The following is a 16,714-nucleotide window of genomic DNA, read 5'->3' on the forward strand; positions in this document are numbered from 1 at the left end:
ACTTCTAGATAGCATTAACCGATTCATTCCACATCCTCATATCATCATTGGATCAGGCGGGGGCAAAAAGACACGCGTCAACAGTTTGCCCCCCCCCCACTTTATCATTAATTGTGTAAACGATTAATGTTAAAGTGGCCCATTGACGCGCCTTCAACCTTCGATTGAATGAAGTACTTGATCATCTGGTCACGTCCAAAGCTCAGTCTGATGGGCTTTGTTGGCTCCAGTCGGATTTCTGATCATCTTCAAAGCTCGATCTGATTGGCTTTGAAGTCACCTCCGAAGCTCGGTCTAATTGGCTCGAAGGATTTGATTTGACCTGAAGGCTCCAGTTGGACTACATCAGCGTTCTAAGCATCGGCAGTCACCTGGTCACATCCAAGGTCCTATTGAGATCATCTTGATCATCTGGTCACGAACAAAACTCAGTCTAATCGGCTTTGTTGGCTCCAATCGGATCTGTGATCATCTTCAAAGCTCGGTCTGATTGGCTATGAAGTCACCTCCGAAGCTCGGTCTAATTGGCTCGAAGGATTTTGTTGTGATTGCCCTGATCAACTTCGTAATCCACCATCATTAATCAGGAAAAGGATTGACTTGATCCGCTTCGTAATGCATCATCACGAGTAGAGAAAAGGATCTAAACATCAAAGCTCGGTCTGATCGACTTTGTTGTTCACCTCCTCAGCTCAGTCTAATCGGCTTTGGAGGGTTTGGTATTGAGATTGTCCTGATCAGCTTCGTAATACACCATCACTGCTCGGTGGGCCTAAACGGCTTCGTGACATCATCACCGGTTGACCTGAAAATACTTTCAAGAGAAAAGAGCAGTTTCTATGTACAAACAGATCTTGCCTTTGTTAGATGTTGGAGCATCAGCCCCCATGCATTAATAATCATAAACTTTAAAATTTGGAATTTCGCATCAGGGCAAAGAGCAATTTCTGTATACAAACATATCTCGCTTGATGGGAGTAAAGAGCAATTTCTGTATACAAACAGATTTTGCTTGGTGCAATTTCTGTATACAAATAGATATTGCTTTGTGGGTCCAAAGAGCGATTTCTGTATACAAACAGATTTTGCTTGGTGCAATTTTTGTATACAAACAGATTTTGCTTTGTCCAAAGCTCGGTTTAATCGGCTTTAGAGGATTTGAAATTTTGCATTAGGGCAAAAGATTTTATTTTTGCCCCCAGTCTGGAAACCCATCCCGGAACCAAAAATATTATCTTTTAAGCAAACCTTGAAAATTTTATTTTTTTATCCATTGCAACAATTTTGAAATTTTAGCAAAAATTTTGCTAAATTTTTCTAGTCCCCAAATTTTCAGGTATACTTTTCTTGATGCGATGCTGAAAGAAAACTTACCTGAAGGTATTCTGGTGGGTGTGATGAGTTTGCCCCCTGTGTGGCGAGTAGACGGAATTTATTTGCAGTATACGAGCCGCACATTGACTCCAAATTGCTTAGAGAAGTTGACTTGGGCTTGGTTGGGCTTTTGATGGGCTTGGGCCCATTGGCCCCTTTTCCTTATAAATAAGTTTTTCACTCTTCATTTATCACTTTTAGTTTAAACTTACAATTTAAGCTATTCTTTGAATCCTAGCTTCCATGGCCCAAATTCCCGAGATTCCTGCTTCCGGACATCCCAGTCTTCGAGGGTGCTTGAATTCTCGTGAGTCGTAACGCGCTTACCCCCGGTACGCGGCCGCTTCAATTTCTTCCGGCGCCGGGTTTCGATTTTTCGATTTGACATGAGACCGATGTGATGCGCGATTTCCAAAGCGAGTTAAGTTTTTTTTTTGATTTGGTGCGTTTTTGCCTTCTGGATGTTGCGACAGTCGCGTCACGCAGGAAGGAGATGCGTGACGCGACTGTTCTTTGTTGAGCGGCTGCGTGACGGAACTGTTCTTCATTGAACAATTGATGTTCTTTGTTGAACAGTTGCATGACGCAGCTGTTCTTTATTGAACAGTTGCTGTTCTTTGTTGAACAGTTGCGTGACGCATCTGTTCGTTCCTCCAACGGTTCTGAACCTTGATTTCAATCATTTTATGCATCATGAGACCTTATTTATTGTCTTGGAATGGCATGCCAGTTTGAATCTAGTTTATTTAGGCCATGTAAACTGATGGAAAAACACAAGAATGGAAAAATGGGTGTTAGGTTTCCCGCTGCCTTTCGATGGATGCGTTACGCGGCTGTGCTTTGGAAGAACAACTGCGTGACCCGCGTGACGCGGCTATTCTTTGTTGAGCTGCTGCGTGACGCGGCTCCATGGTTGCGTTACGCAACTACAGCTACGTGACGCAGCTGTGCCTGACAAGAGGATTTTATTTTCCTGCAAAAAACAAAACAACTGTTAGCTTATGTTTTCATTTGAATAAATTTCTTATGCAGGTCGATCTGAGTAAGGCCTGGGCTAGCGGGTCCTCCACTGATGCCTCGGCGTTTTGGGATTTATTAGACCCTCCTATGCAGGCGAGAGTGATTACTGCTGGATTTGGTGACTACGCATTGGGCCTCCGCAGGACTCAGCCCCGGTTCCCACCTGCTATGCGTTACGCCCTGATGGAGCAGTGGAACGATTGTACACACTCCTTCATTTTCGGCTTCAGAGAGCTTACGTTGACACCCGCCGACTATACTGCGATTACCGGGCTTGGGTTTGACGGCGATGCAGTTCCTTTAGATGCTCGGTACCAGACGGCCGCTTTGGGAGCCGAGCTCATAGCCACCTTACTTGGTGTTACTACAAGAACCAGGTACACTGCGCAGGGCTACGTTTCCTACGAGGTAGTGTATAAATTTTGGGCCGAGCGGATTCGAGCGAGGCTTGCAGCCTAAAGGGAGTTGCCTGAGGATGTCCGGCCTGCTGTCCTAGTGTATACTAGAGAGGAGAGGGACCAGGCAGCGAGGTCCTTCATCTTCTACATTATATCCTCACAGCTCCTCTGCACCTCCCAAAACAAGGGAGACCCTGCCGTACTGGCTTGCTTACGGGACCTGAGCCTCATCGGCAGCTACGATTGGGCTTCACTGGCACTAGCTTACCTCTACCATGGTCTGGATGTATGGACCAGGGGCAGTGGTGATTCTAACTGGCAGTTCCTCCGTCCCCTCGAGGTAAGATACCTATCCTTCCGGAATTTTTCTTTTATTTATCATTTAGCTCAATTGACACTCAACCTCTCTCTCTCTTTTTTTTTTGAAATTGTTGCAGGTCTGGGCGTATGAGTACAGGATCTACCCTGGGGGTCTGAAGAGAGATACCCGTAGTGAGGCTCGACGGATCCCTCGGTATGTGGCGCATCGCTATCATACCTATTCCAGCTCGGAGGATCCGCACTATTGGAGGTGCTACCTTAATGATAGGGCCTTAGCTGATGTGAGTATAAATAACCTTCCGAGTATCATCTTCCCTCTTATCTTTACTGCCCATTTGGCTGACTTCTCTGTTTTGCAGCTCTTCCTGACTCCATGGGAGGGGGATGCTTGGACAGCCTATGCTCCCCGAGTCCGAGCGGAGGCCCTGACCCGGTCCAGAGTCTTGCTTCGAGGTTACTGGTTGGACTGGTACTATCTAGGAGGGAGGTTCCTCGAGATCCATATCATCACAGCCCAGAGGCGAGTGCCTGTTGCTCCCCCGCGCCACATGTGCACATTGGATGGGATGACTCTGGAGGACGTATTGTTGGAGTACGGTGGCTTCCCTGCCGATGATTACTTGGAGCCTGGCGACTATGCCTCTTATCTCTCCACCCGTCTAAGGACTAGACTTCCAGATGTCCGAGAGTATTCTCAGGTAACTCTTTTGTCTTCATCAATTGATTCTCCCAACATTTTGACTGAGTGATTAACTGGGATTTCTCTGACTTGTTGCAGGATAGGAGGAGGCATCGGACTCCTGCATTCTATAGGGCACAGGCAGAGGCTGATGTTCCTGCCGGGCCTACGGGTATCGTGCCAGGTGATGTCCCCTTCCCTCTAGGTATGGAGGTTACCTTGGATCCTGCTCTGGGGTTCAGACCGACCCTTGCTATTCTAGCTGATCTCAGGCAGGTGCCGCCACAGCTACAGCTGGATCCTGAGCATGCAACACATGTAAGTATAAAAATGAATTTATTAAGTTAGAAATACTTACCTGGAGGATTCTTCACTGAATGCCTTATTTTTGCCTGTAGGTGCCTGCTCAGAGGTATCAAGAGCTGTACCAGAGATTCTGCTTCGCCCGAGCCTACAACACCGGATTGTACTTGGAGCATCATGAGATGGTATGGTCCTTTTACTTTTTGCTTTCTGCTCTCTTGCTTTGTGTACTCCTCTTAACCTTCTTCCCCCCCCCCTTTTTTTTTATTGCATAGGAGTTAGAGATCGGCAGGCTACGGAGACATCAGACCTGTCAGGCCGCTGCCATTTCTCGTCTCCAGATGGAGAATGACAGGCTCCGCACTAGATTGGAAGTTGAGGGGATTCCTTTAGATTCTACAGATGAAGGGGAGGATGATGATAATGATTCTTCGTCTGACGATGCTCCACCACCTCCTCCATCTTCTGTTAGGCGAGCAGTAGCGGGTCCCAGTCGGAGGTGACGTTAGGCTTTCCCCCATTTTTGATTGGATTTTTTTTTCAATGAATAAATCCATTGGTCCTCTTTTTCTATAAAAGCAAGCTTTTTCATTCCTTTGCTCAAATTGTATTCCTACAATAACTTTGAAACAAAAACAACACGAACCAACGTAAAATGTATAAAAACAACATGCAGTCACACAAATTATATGAAAATAACATAGTAAAATTTGCCCTCTTTGCGAGACTATCAATTCCCCCACGCTTAGCTCTTTGCTTGTCCCTAAGAAAAACATTCATCCTTCTTTTGGACTCATGTTGATCATGTTTATTTTTACCTGTTGATTTAGACTTCTTAAGTAATCTACCAAAGATAAGAGATTGAAGTGTTTATGAACCAAGTAGTATAAATGAGTATGACATCTAAAATTTCAATATAGCAAAAAAAATCTAAAGTATACAAAATCTAGTCATTCAAAATATGAGATAAACAATCCTCCTGCCCTAAAATGCAAAATAGGAAGTACTTAGGACAATTCTAGCACACGTGTATTGTTTCTTATCTCAAGGTATTTTTATGTACCCTATTTCTTTTTCACAAAGTGGTTGCATTTTATGCTCCATGCCACGTTTTTCATTCTTTTATATATATATATATATATATATATATATATATATTTTGAGAGATGTGGGAATGTAAATAGTAAGTGGTTGCATTTTATGCTCCGTACCACTTTGTTTCAGAACAGATTTCCATTATTCCCTCTATCGTATTTTGTTTTTCTCTTAAAATACCCTCACCCTTTATTGACCTGAAACATACAAGTATTATGGCTTTAGTTTCCATTTCCTTCCTGTTCTTCATTTAAGTTAGGATTCATGCTTCTCTAAAGTCAAAGATAATGTCTAGATAGTTAACTAAAGATTAGTGTTTGCTAAAGAAAAATTTCATATGTCATATCTTAATACCTAAGTTCATATAAGCATTTAAATTTCTTAACCATGGTATATTATTTAAGACTTCTATTTCAACAAGCAAAATATAAACCAATCAACACGTAGAGACTAAAACATTGAACTAAGGCAAAGAAGTTGACCCTTTTTTTTTATTTTACACACATTTTTTTTATAAGGGAAATGAAAATATAAGTCTCCTCCACACTTGAAAGACACAATGTCCTCGTTTTGGGAGGATACATGCATAAAATACAAAATCCACATGCATAAAACACACAAGAAATTACAAAAAATGAAAAATAAAAAAGGATAGAAAAGCCTTGGGCCTCTGGAGAGGCTTGATGTTTTGTTTCTGGAAATATTTCATCCACTTCCGTTCCATATGTGCTTGGTTTGCTTGGATCGTGTGTAGTTGCTGTTTCATGTCAAAAATTGTGACTTGCAAATTCTCCTGTGCTGTAAGCCATCCACTTTACTCAAAACTTGCTTCCATCCAGTGACTCGTCTTTTTCTTCTTCTGTTTGGGAAGATGATGTGACTGATGCTTTGTCTTTCCTCTGTCTTTGCACTTGCGCATGAGAGATTCCTTCATGTGATGCATGAATGTCACAACATATGAACAGTTTATAACACGTAGGGAATGGGAGTTAGGAAATGCATGTCTTCCAACCTTATCTCTCCCACACACAAGATCTGTTGGTAGAAATTCTGACATCTATTTCCTAAGATTTGGTCTAATCTCGACAACCAGCTGGGGGTTTTGAGATTGGAGAAACAAACTCTCCGAATGAATGCAACAGAACAACAGCAAACAGACTCAGGTTTTCCTTATGGGGAAGTGACTAAAGTTTTCAACTACATGCATGGGCTTTGGTCCATTGGGCTTACAAAGTCCGGGTTCCGCAAACAGGATTCGGGCTTTCACATGGGCCTACTCCTTTTGATGCACATGTAAAGGTACTAGGCTTGCGGTTGGTAAAATTGCTAATTCTCAGGTGGATGTGCCTAAAACGCAAGGTTTAGGCTGGATCCACCTTCAAAGTTAACAATGATATCGAGGGATAATTTGGGTAGAAAGTGGTGAGAAGAGAGAAATGCAGTATGAATGCAAGAACTTAGAAAAATAAAGGAAAGCAAATAAACAAACACAGACGATTAAAGAATTTTCCGACGGCTTTCTAACCAATTTTATTTACAATTTTAGAAAATCGTAGGTTTTTAGAGTTAATTCCTAATTGCAACCGACTAGTTATTAAAAAAAAATAACCGGGGATTAGTGGATGCTTCCCCAGCGGAGTCGCCAATCTGTTTTCGTACCGCCCCCGAGCGACGCAAAAAACATTCCTTTTTATTTTTTTTGGAAAGTGATTTCATTTTGAAAAGTGGTGACAAAACATTTTATTGGATACGATGCCGATAAATCGGTCTTATAAAATATTTTTGAGTCGCCACCCATTTTTTTCGACAATGAGACCGTTTCCAATTTTATTTTATAAAAATGACTCCATTTTAAACCCAATTATATTTAAGGCCAAATTATGAAAAGACTGGTCAGGCGCACAAATGCGATTCTGGGTAAGGGAATTGGGTACCTCGGCCCGTTGGAAGCCGACACCGGGAAAAAGCGGCCTCTTTTAACCTACGATTTCTAAGTTATTTTGGTTTGGAAAGCCAAATTATTTATTTATTTACACCCAACCCGAATGAATCGAACCGAGTTCTTATATGGAAAATTAATTAATCGTCCCAATCAAATTCAATCATTGCATCCATAACCATCCAAATCATCCAAACCAAAGCAGTTAAATCAAATAAATAAAAGACCACTCTTGCCTTATGGTTCAAGGTGGGCTACAAATTGAACCTAAAAATACATTCTACCTGAATAAAAATTTGAACCCAAAAACCGAAAACCCAAAATCATGCATAATTACATTTTAATATTCTAAACCTAATTAAATTGCAATCTGTTCATAGTTGGTCATCTTCGGATTTATTGGAAAAATTAAATTTTATTTTTGTACAAAAATTATTATTTTTTCGAAAGAATAAAAAATTGTTTCTGGAACCCTAGAGCAATCATGTCACGCAGCTGTTCTTTGGAAGAACAGTTGCGTGACGGACTCGATAGCTACGTGACGCAGCTGTTCTGGGTAAAGAAACGAAATTTTGGACATGAACAGTTCCGTCACGCATCTGCCAGATCCGTTATGGATCTACTGTCTGCCTGACGCAACTGCTATGGTCCGAGCTCTATTTTAGGTTTTGTCACCACTGTTCATAAATAAAAATCACTTTTCGAATCAAAAAGCAAAAAGGAACGTTTTTTGAGTCGCTCGCGGGCGGTGCGAAAACATTAGCGGCTTGGAGGGAGCTACCTGTGGATGTTAGGCCTGCGGCTCCTGCTTACACCAGAGAGGAGAGGGACCAGGCAGCGAGGTCCTTCATTTTTTATAACATATCTTCTCAGCTTCTCTGTACCTCCTAGAATAAGGGAGATCCTGTTGTTTTGGCTTGCCTGCAGGACTTGAGCCTTGTCGGTACCTTTGACTGGGCTTCCCTTGCATTGGCTTATCTCTACCATGGTCTGGATGTATGGACCAGGGGTAGTAGTGAGTCTAACTGGCAGTTCCTCTGCCCACTCGAGGTAAGATACCTATCCTTTTGATTTTTCTTCCTTTATTTTTCAATCACCCAAATTTACACTCAACTGTTTGAATCTTGTCACAGGTATGGGCGTATGAGTATCGGATCTATCCTGGGGGTCCTGAGAGTGATACCCTTGCTGAGCCTCGGCGGATTCCTCGATATCTGGTGCACCGCCATCATACTAATTCCATTGCAGAGGATCCGCACCACTGGAGGCGCTACCTTAATGATAGAGCCTTGACTGATGTAAGTATAAAGAATCTTCTAAGTATCATCTCCCCTCTTATCTTTACTGATTATTTGGCTGACTTCTCTGTTTTGCAACTCTTTCTGACTCCATGGGAGGGAGATGCTTGGACAGCCTATGCCCCTCGAGTCTGAGCGGAGGCCCTTACCCGGTCCAGAGTCTTACTTCAGGGTTACTGGCTGAACAGGTATTATCTGGGAGAGAGGGTCCTCGAGATCCGTACCGCCACATCCCAGAGGCGAGTGCCTATTTTTCCCCCTTGCCACATGTGCACCTTGGACGGGATGACTCCGGAGGATAGGTTGTTGGAGTATGGTGGTTTCCCAGTCGATGATTACCTGGTACCTGGCGATTATGCCTCCTATCTCTCCACCCGGCTGCAGACCAGATTGCCAGATGTCTGAGAGTACACTCAGGTAACTCTTTTGCCCTCATCATTGATTTTCCCAACACTTTGACTGAGTAATTAACTGGATTTTCTCTGACTGATTGCAGGATAGGAAGAGGCATCGGACTCCTGCTTTCTATGAGGCGCAGGCAAAAGTTGGTACTCCTACCGGGCCTACGGGTGTCGTGCTAGGTGATGTCCCCTTCCCTCCGGGCATGCAGGTTACCTTGGATCCTACTCTGGGGCTTGGACCGACCCTTGCTATCCCTGCTGATCTCAGACAGGCTCCGCCACAGCTACAGCTGGATCTTGAGCATGCCACACATGTAATATAATAATGAATTTACTAAGTCAGAAATATTTGCCTGGAGGATTCTTCATTGAGTACCTTTCTTCACTTGCAGGTGCCTACTCAGAGGTATCAGGAGCTATACCAGAGATTCTGCTTTGCCCGAACCTATATTGCCAGATTGTATCCGGAGCGCCACGAGATGGTATGATTCTTTTACTCTTTGCTTTTTGCTTTGTGTACTTCTCTTACCCTTCTCCCCTTTTTATTTCACAGGAGTTAGAGATTGGCAGGCTATGGAGACATTAGGCCCATCAGGCCGCTGCTGTTTCTCGTCTCCAGATGGAGAATGACAGGCTCCGCACTAGATTGGAGGTTGAGGGGATTCCTTTAGATTTCTCAAATGAAGAGGAGGATGATGATGATGATTCTTCGTCTGACGATGCTCCACCACCACCACCATCTTCTGTCAGACAGGCGGCAGCTGGTCCCTGTCGGAGCCGACGTTAGGCTTCTCTCCATTTTTGATTGCATTTTTTTTGATATTTTGTAGCTCCTTTGAGAACATTACAATATTCTTTACATTTCTTTTATTTGTAGGCATTTTGATTTTATTTATGGTATATATATACATTTTTTTTGAGACTTCGCTTTATTCCTGCATAAAGAAAACAAAACCACAGAAACAAAAAGGAGGCACCCCACTCACTTGTAGGAGTGGTCCACCTTGTTAATGCGGGCATAAATGCCCATTCACTTTATTCCAAAATGGACAAAAGACAATAAAATGAAAGCTAACCAAAACCACAGAAGCAAAAAGGAGGCATCCCACTCACTTGCAGGGGTGGTCCACCTTGTTAATGCGGGCATAAATGCCCATTTGCAAGAGTGGTCCACCTTGTTAATGCGGGCGTAAATGCCCATTCACTTTATTCCAAAACGGACAAAAGGCAATAAAATGAAAGCTAACCAAAACCACAAAAACAAAAAGGAGGCATCCCACTCACTTGCAAGAGTGGTCCACCTTGTTAATGCAGGCATAAATGCCCATCTGCTTTATTCCAAAACTGACAAAAGACAATAAAATGAAAGCTAGAATTGACACAAAATAAGAATTACCGCTTTATTCGGATGCCGCCACCGCTACTTTTTCTATTTGATTCCTTGTAGTGGCAAATTCGCACCTTATCACCACCGAAAGCAGATGCTAGCTAGCTGGTGATGAGCATCATTTTCAACCCAGTAAGGCCTTTCCTCTGCTATAAATAGGAGTTCCATTCTTCATTCTCTTCATTCCACCGCATTCGAAACAAACTGCTCTAACAACCCTTTTCTTCCATGGCTTTCAGAAATCAAGTCTCATCTTTTGTTCAATCACTTCCTGATGACCTGTGGGAGATCCACCCCATGAATCAACTAGCCTAGTTGAAAAACTTCAAAGACTTGAAGCCCGACCATGGTTTCTTGTCCTGGCTCGTAAGGCACTTAAACCCCAATACTATGGTTTTTCGATTTGACGATTCTGAAGTGAAGCCGACCTACGAGGAAATGTGCACCATAATGGGTCACCACCCTGAACAGGATGAAACTCCAGCTTTGCCCCCAGGCCCAAGATATGATCTGACCCAGGTTGCTGCTTTATATCCGGTTTACCTTCCTGGTGGAATAAATCCGGACCAAGGCCTTCCCTTAGAGCCTTTCCTAAATAGGGTTCTGTCCATGGATGCGAACCCCTCTTGGTTTCGGGCTTGTTGTTTCCTGTTGCTGAACATGTATGCTATGAAAAATCGCCAACCTGGAATTGGAGATTTCCGACTAATGACCGTCGTCCGAGACATGCAGGTGTATCGTCGCACCGTCTTCAAGATGATCATGGGAGAGACCATGTGCTGGGTTAGGGATATTGCCCTTCAGGTCACCAACTTCAACGTTCACCATCGGGGTTGTCCGATGTTACTGCAAGCCTGGGCTTTAGATAAACTGAGCATGATTCCTCCAGTCCTAGCTCGTTTAATCCCAACTTATGGTCCTGCCAATTTTCGCACCCGTTCTCAAGGACACTTTGATTTTGGCGATAACCCCGTGATTCGGTGGACTTGCCCTTGGTGGAGGATTAGACTGGTCATTGCTGGGAGCATGAACCTCAATTATGTGCTATATGCCAGTCTTGATTGTTCCATGGCCTACTTTCCAGACAAAGTCAACCGCCAGTATGGTGTCGTTCAGCGCATTCCCAGAGTCCATAACTTCGAAACCGTTCCCATGATGCAGAGTCTGTTGACCAACCTAGCTAATCATTGGCGGAATCGGAATACCTGGTACATGGGTCAGGGGGTGATGCATGACACCGTGACACCCGAGTATGTTGAATGGTTTTATTCCCAGTGATAAAACTGGGTCTCGAAGGGGTCGGTGTTTGATGATCCAACCACTGGGATGACTGCTGCTGCTGCTTTTCTTTTATTCAGTTTCCTGTATTTCAGAGGGCTATGAACTCCCAATCGTTGTATCCCTCTTTCTTTCTCTTTATAATGAATAATTCCATCGGTTCTCTTTTTATTGATTCCTATTTTCTGCACTTAGAGATAGCAAAAGACAAAAATAAATCTTTTCTTTCGAAATTATTTGCTGGATTAGCATTTGGGCCTCCTGCCCTTGGATTAAGAAATGGAAGCACATAAAAGTGGATTTTTAACTAAGGATGGAAACTTACATCTTTGAAAAAGAAATGGGGTTACCATTTTATCACCTGCAATATTCAGAAAGAGATAAAATATGCAACTCCCTCATGTATGCATGAACCTATTTAAGTGCTAGGGATTTTATTCATGATTTTTCTTTATCGATCCTTCCAAGGAAATCATCGAGAAAATGGCATTTGACCTCCCGATCGTCGTCCAAAAGAACCCAATCACTCAGGCAGGACCAACAGCCAAAAATCTTCAAAACAAATGAGCAAAGTCTGGCCAAATAAGCAGAGAGGAAGGTCTTGTAATCAACAATCATACTCCAGAAACAAAAGGGAAGAAAAATCTGAAAATCAAGCTCTTTATTGATCTTACTTCTTTCAACATCATACAGAAGTAAAGAGAAACTACTTTAATACAATAGTCGTTCATTCTAACTACTCATTCGCTATTCTTCTTCTAGTCAGGTTGATGGCATTGAGCAACCAATCGCAAGTATGTCACAAATGCATGGCATAGATTTCGCATTTAAACTAAGCACCATGCATTAATCTCAAAAATAATTTTTTATTTTTTTATTTTGTTTTTTTTATATACTCTAACTTTTGCCTAGGTCGCCCTTTACGGGTTTTCAACCTAACGAGTTCATTTCTTACCTAGGTCGCCCTTTCAGGTTTTCAACCTAGCCCCCCTTTTTTTCTTTTTTTCTCTCTTTTTTTTTAATGATCGAAATCATTATCTCAGACATAGAACCTTTTCATCTGGTCTTGATTAACGATTCGATTAAAAGGCTTCCCTTCCGTAGTGACCAAATCAGCGACACCCTTGGCCAACAGCTTTTGAATTCTGAACGGTCCATGCCAATTATGTTGGCTCAAGGGTCAATTTCTAATCTCAGATTTTGATGATTAATACAAAATAAATAAATTTAAATTATGTTATTTGTGCTAATAATATTTTATGTAGAATTTGTATGGAAAGAAATCGTACAAGGCAAGTCCTAAATTGAGTGTGAAGATAATCCGAAGACCCTAATGGTTAGGTATTTAGGATACTTTGTAGGATAGAGAGAAAATCCATATATGAGCACATAAATTAAGTTTTCTCTCAAAAATATTTTTCGAAAATTAGAATTTTTCAAAATAAATTCTTTTTATTTGTTTTCGAAAAATATTCTTTAAATCAAAATGATTTAATTTCCTAAAACTAAAGAGATTACTTCTGTAATGTTTTTGGTAATAAAATCATACACTTTTCGGAAATATCTTTTGAAAGATCTAAAGTATTTAAATTTATTTTCTTACCTTAAAAACGAAGGAGAATCTTTTTCATTTTTAGCAAGAGTATCCTTCCGTAAAAACATTTTCAAAATAATGCTGCCGAAAATATTTTGTTCAAAGGAAAGCAAAATCGTGTTTTATTCTCTTACCAAAAAGGATAAAATAAATTTTTTTGGTAACAAAGATTTTCATATCTTCTAAATAAGGAAAGAAGATATTCTGATTTCAAATGAAATATCCACTTTCCAAATGCAAGGGACACGATGCTCTCTATAAATAGGAGCTTTCACGTCTTAAGCTATGGTGAAGTAAGAGTTTTCGTTTTAAGAGCATTCTCTCGTTGATCAAATCTTTATCTCTCAAAACTTACTCTCTACCCATATTTTTCTTTTCATCTATACACTTAACGTTTTTATCTTTAAAGTGAAAAGGATTGTTACAACTACTTTTGAATAATGGTTCTGTGTTCTAATCGATTTTTTAATCTGATAAACTGTTTTTCCTGTGCTTATATATGCGTTTCTTTCTGTCTATTTAGATTTTGTAATCTATAGTAGACAGGCTTTTATTTGATAAACATTTGTGTGTAATAGCTTAGGTTAGAAGCTATTGTGAAAGAGGTTATCAAGCGACCTTCTCCATGTGTGGGATTTTAATGTCTTGAATTGAATTTCTGTACTCTGCCAAAAACAGAAAGGTTTGAGGTTAACTAGAACCTTTGGAAAATCTAGTGGGACAAAAGGGTAGATCTAGGTGTTGATCTATTACCTTGTGCTGTTGGTTTGTCTCTTACCCTTGAAAGAGATAACATAGTTGAGGATCTCGAGATGCGTCTTGGGGAGTGGATATAGGCGAGTTAGTGCCAAACCACTATAAATCACTGTGTTAATCTTTCAATTTCTGAAGTTTGCTTGATACTGTTTTTATTACACTTCTGTTTACATTTTAGAAATGCTAAAGTTGAAAATGAATATGATGTTCTAAAACTGTAATAAGTCTTATCTTTTCTGAACATTAGAACTCTGGAATTCTAATAAGTGAATATACCATGTTCTGACTGTTCTTCTGTTCACAGTATATTTCACTGCTTGGGTTTCTAATTAATTTTCTAAACTTTATGAGGAAGTTCTAATTACAATAGCTCTCCATCATAAAGTAGTTCTGATACTTGATTAAGGCTTTGTGAAACAGTTCTAACTTCAATAACTTTCTCTCACTCAGTCTTATATGATTTTCTAAACTTTATGAGGAAGTTCTAATTTCAATAGCTTTCCTTCATAAAGAAGTTCTAATATTGAATAAGTCAGTGTGAAGCTGTTCTAATCAATAGTCGCACTTTGCACCGACTTTCTATCTTTTATAAATAGAACATTGTGAGGTGATTTTAATCCATATTCTATTCTCACAATGTTCTTTGTTTTTTCGCTGCATTTAGAATTCTATATTTTGTTTAGAAATTCTAAAATTTATATCTGTTTTAAGAAAACCCAATTCACCCCCCTCTTGGGTTGTGCCATATATATACAGGACCCACAAATTAGGTCTGAATTTCCCTCCAGGATGACTCTGGGCTTCGTGATCTAACAATCTGACCAACACTAAATCTCCATTTTTCAAAGCCCTTGGATGTATCCGCTTATTGTAGAAACGAGCAATCCTTCTCTTTCTCATCTGATCCTGGAATCTAGCATTCAATCTTCTGCCATCTAAAAGTGCCAGATCTTCATATTTTTTCTTGACCCACTCTTCTTCGGTCAGACCAGCTTCCACAAGAACCCTGAGAGACTTATTTTCGAGCTCTATTGGTAACACTGCCACCATCCCATATACAAGCTTGAAAGGAGAAGCTCCATTCACTGATTTGGAGGTAGTTCGATGCCCCCAGAGTGCAAAAGGAAGTTTCTTAGCCCAGCTTCTATATTTCTTGCACATTTTGGACAGAATTCTCTTAATCTCCTTATTGGCGGCTTCCACTGCACCATTAGCTTGAGGCTGATAAGGAGAAGAATGGTGATGCTCAACCTTATATTTGTATAACAACTGACTAACGTTTGCTTGGAAGTGAGAACCATTGTCTGTAACTATGTGATGAGGAACACCATAGCGACAGAAATGTTCTACTCAATAAATCTAGCCACTTGTTTGGTAGTCAAAGTTTTGTAGGACTGAGCTTCAATCCATCTCGAAAAGTAGTCCACGACGACTAAGATATACTGATGACCATTTGTTGCTGCCGATGTGATCTTGCTAATAATATCTATACCCCAGGCTAAAAAAGGCCAAGAAGGAGTTGTTGGATGGAGCTCAATAGCAGGCAAACAATTTTTATTATCGTGGTACTGGCAGGCTTTGCAATGACAAACATAGCTGATACAGTCACCTTCCATCTGCATCCAAAAGTAGCCTTGCCTCATAACCTTTCTAGCCAAACTCATGCCACTCAAATGAGTACCATAGACTCCCTCATGGATCTTCTTCATTATCTCTTCTCCTTCCTTCTTGCTTACACATCTTAGAAGTATTCTATTCCAGGCCCTCTTATACAATTCACCATCGGCTAGGACATACTTCCAAGCCATTTTCCGTAGAACCGATCGGTCTTCTTTTGTTGCATCATCAGAAAAGGTTCCATCTTTCATATACTGCAAAATATCCGTAAACCAAGGTTCTTCTTCTGACTCAACCTGATTCACAAAATGTTCTTCATAGCATGGTATATTTGCTGTGGTAATGATAAATGGCTTCTTTGGGATCTTACTCAAATCCTGCCACGCTGAGGCTAGGTTTGCCAAGGCATCTGGGATTCTGTTATGAGTTCTATCTATGTGAGTAAAAGTGATCTTGTCAAAGAGCGCTGCTTTCTTCAACAAGTATTCAACATAGGGCTTTAGCCTATCTTCCTCAACTTTCCATCTTTCATTAGCATGTTCAATAATCAACAATAAGTCTCCTATCACCTCAACCTCCTTAGCGCATGTTACAAGAAGAGGCTCGATTCCCATAATACATGCCTCGTATTCTGCCATATTTTTTGTGACTGGGAACAACAACCTTTTGCACATTGTTGCCACCTCGCCATTGGGCACTTCTATCACAATACCAGCTCCAGCTCCATTTCTATTGGTTGATCCATCAAAGTATAGTTTCCAGACCCCTATTTCAACACATAGCAAATGGTCGTCTGGAAATTCTAGCTCCCATGGTTCATCATCTGCAATGGGATTCTCAACCACGAATTCTGCAACAACCCGACCTTTGACCGCCTTCTTTGTGACAAACTTTGCATCTACACTGGACATCTGAATTAACCATTTGGACAACCGTCGTTCTAGGGTAGGTGTTTTCTGAAGATACTTCATAGGATCAATTTTAGAAACAAAGGTGACCCTGAAAGAATCAAAATAAGGCCTCAACTTCTTCATTGACCACACTACTGCCATACATGTTTTCTCTATCAAATTATATTTCTCCTCAACAGGCAGTAATTTCTTACTAATATAATAGATGGCCTTTTCTACTCCAGCAGTATCTGGCTGTGCCAACATAGCTCCAACTCCTACATCCTCTACAGACAAGTACATAATCAAAGATTCTCCCGTTCTAGGAGAACTTAACACTGGTGGATTCATCAAGTACTCCTTA

At 41.1% G+C, this 16,714-nt stretch overlaps 1 protein-coding gene across 1 annotated transcript in view; it reads left to right on the top strand.

Moving 5' to 3' along the window:
- Nucleotides 1-8,562, top strand: part of LOC110010009 (uncharacterized) — a 63,925-nt gene extending 55,363 nt beyond the window's left edge. The window contains exons 3-11 of the mRNA XM_089721762.1: nucleotides 2,407-2,802; nucleotides 2,956-3,132; nucleotides 3,230-3,394; nucleotides 3,473-3,811; nucleotides 3,892-4,110; nucleotides 4,191-4,280; nucleotides 4,371-4,562; nucleotides 8,057-8,179; nucleotides 8,263-8,562. Of these exons, the coding sequence (XP_089577888.1) occupies nucleotides 2,407-2,802; nucleotides 2,956-3,132; nucleotides 3,230-3,394; nucleotides 3,473-3,811; nucleotides 3,892-4,110; nucleotides 4,191-4,280; nucleotides 4,371-4,562; nucleotides 8,057-8,179; nucleotides 8,263-8,562 (2,001 nt within the window). The remainder of the gene's footprint in view (nucleotides 1-2,406; nucleotides 2,803-2,955; nucleotides 3,133-3,229; nucleotides 3,395-3,472; nucleotides 3,812-3,891; nucleotides 4,111-4,190; nucleotides 4,281-4,370; nucleotides 4,563-8,056; nucleotides 8,180-8,262) is intronic.
- The last annotated feature ends 8,152 nt before the right edge of the window (nucleotides 8,563-16,714 follow it).

The sequence above is a fragment of the Jatropha curcas genome, chromosome 1 (genome assembly GCF_041381405.1).
Source record: "Jatropha curcas cultivar XTBG-Jc1 chromosome 1, XTBG_Jcur_1.0, whole genome shotgun sequence".
In the NCBI taxonomy this organism is placed as follows: domain Eukaryota; kingdom Viridiplantae; phylum Streptophyta; class Magnoliopsida; order Malpighiales; family Euphorbiaceae; genus Jatropha; species Jatropha curcas.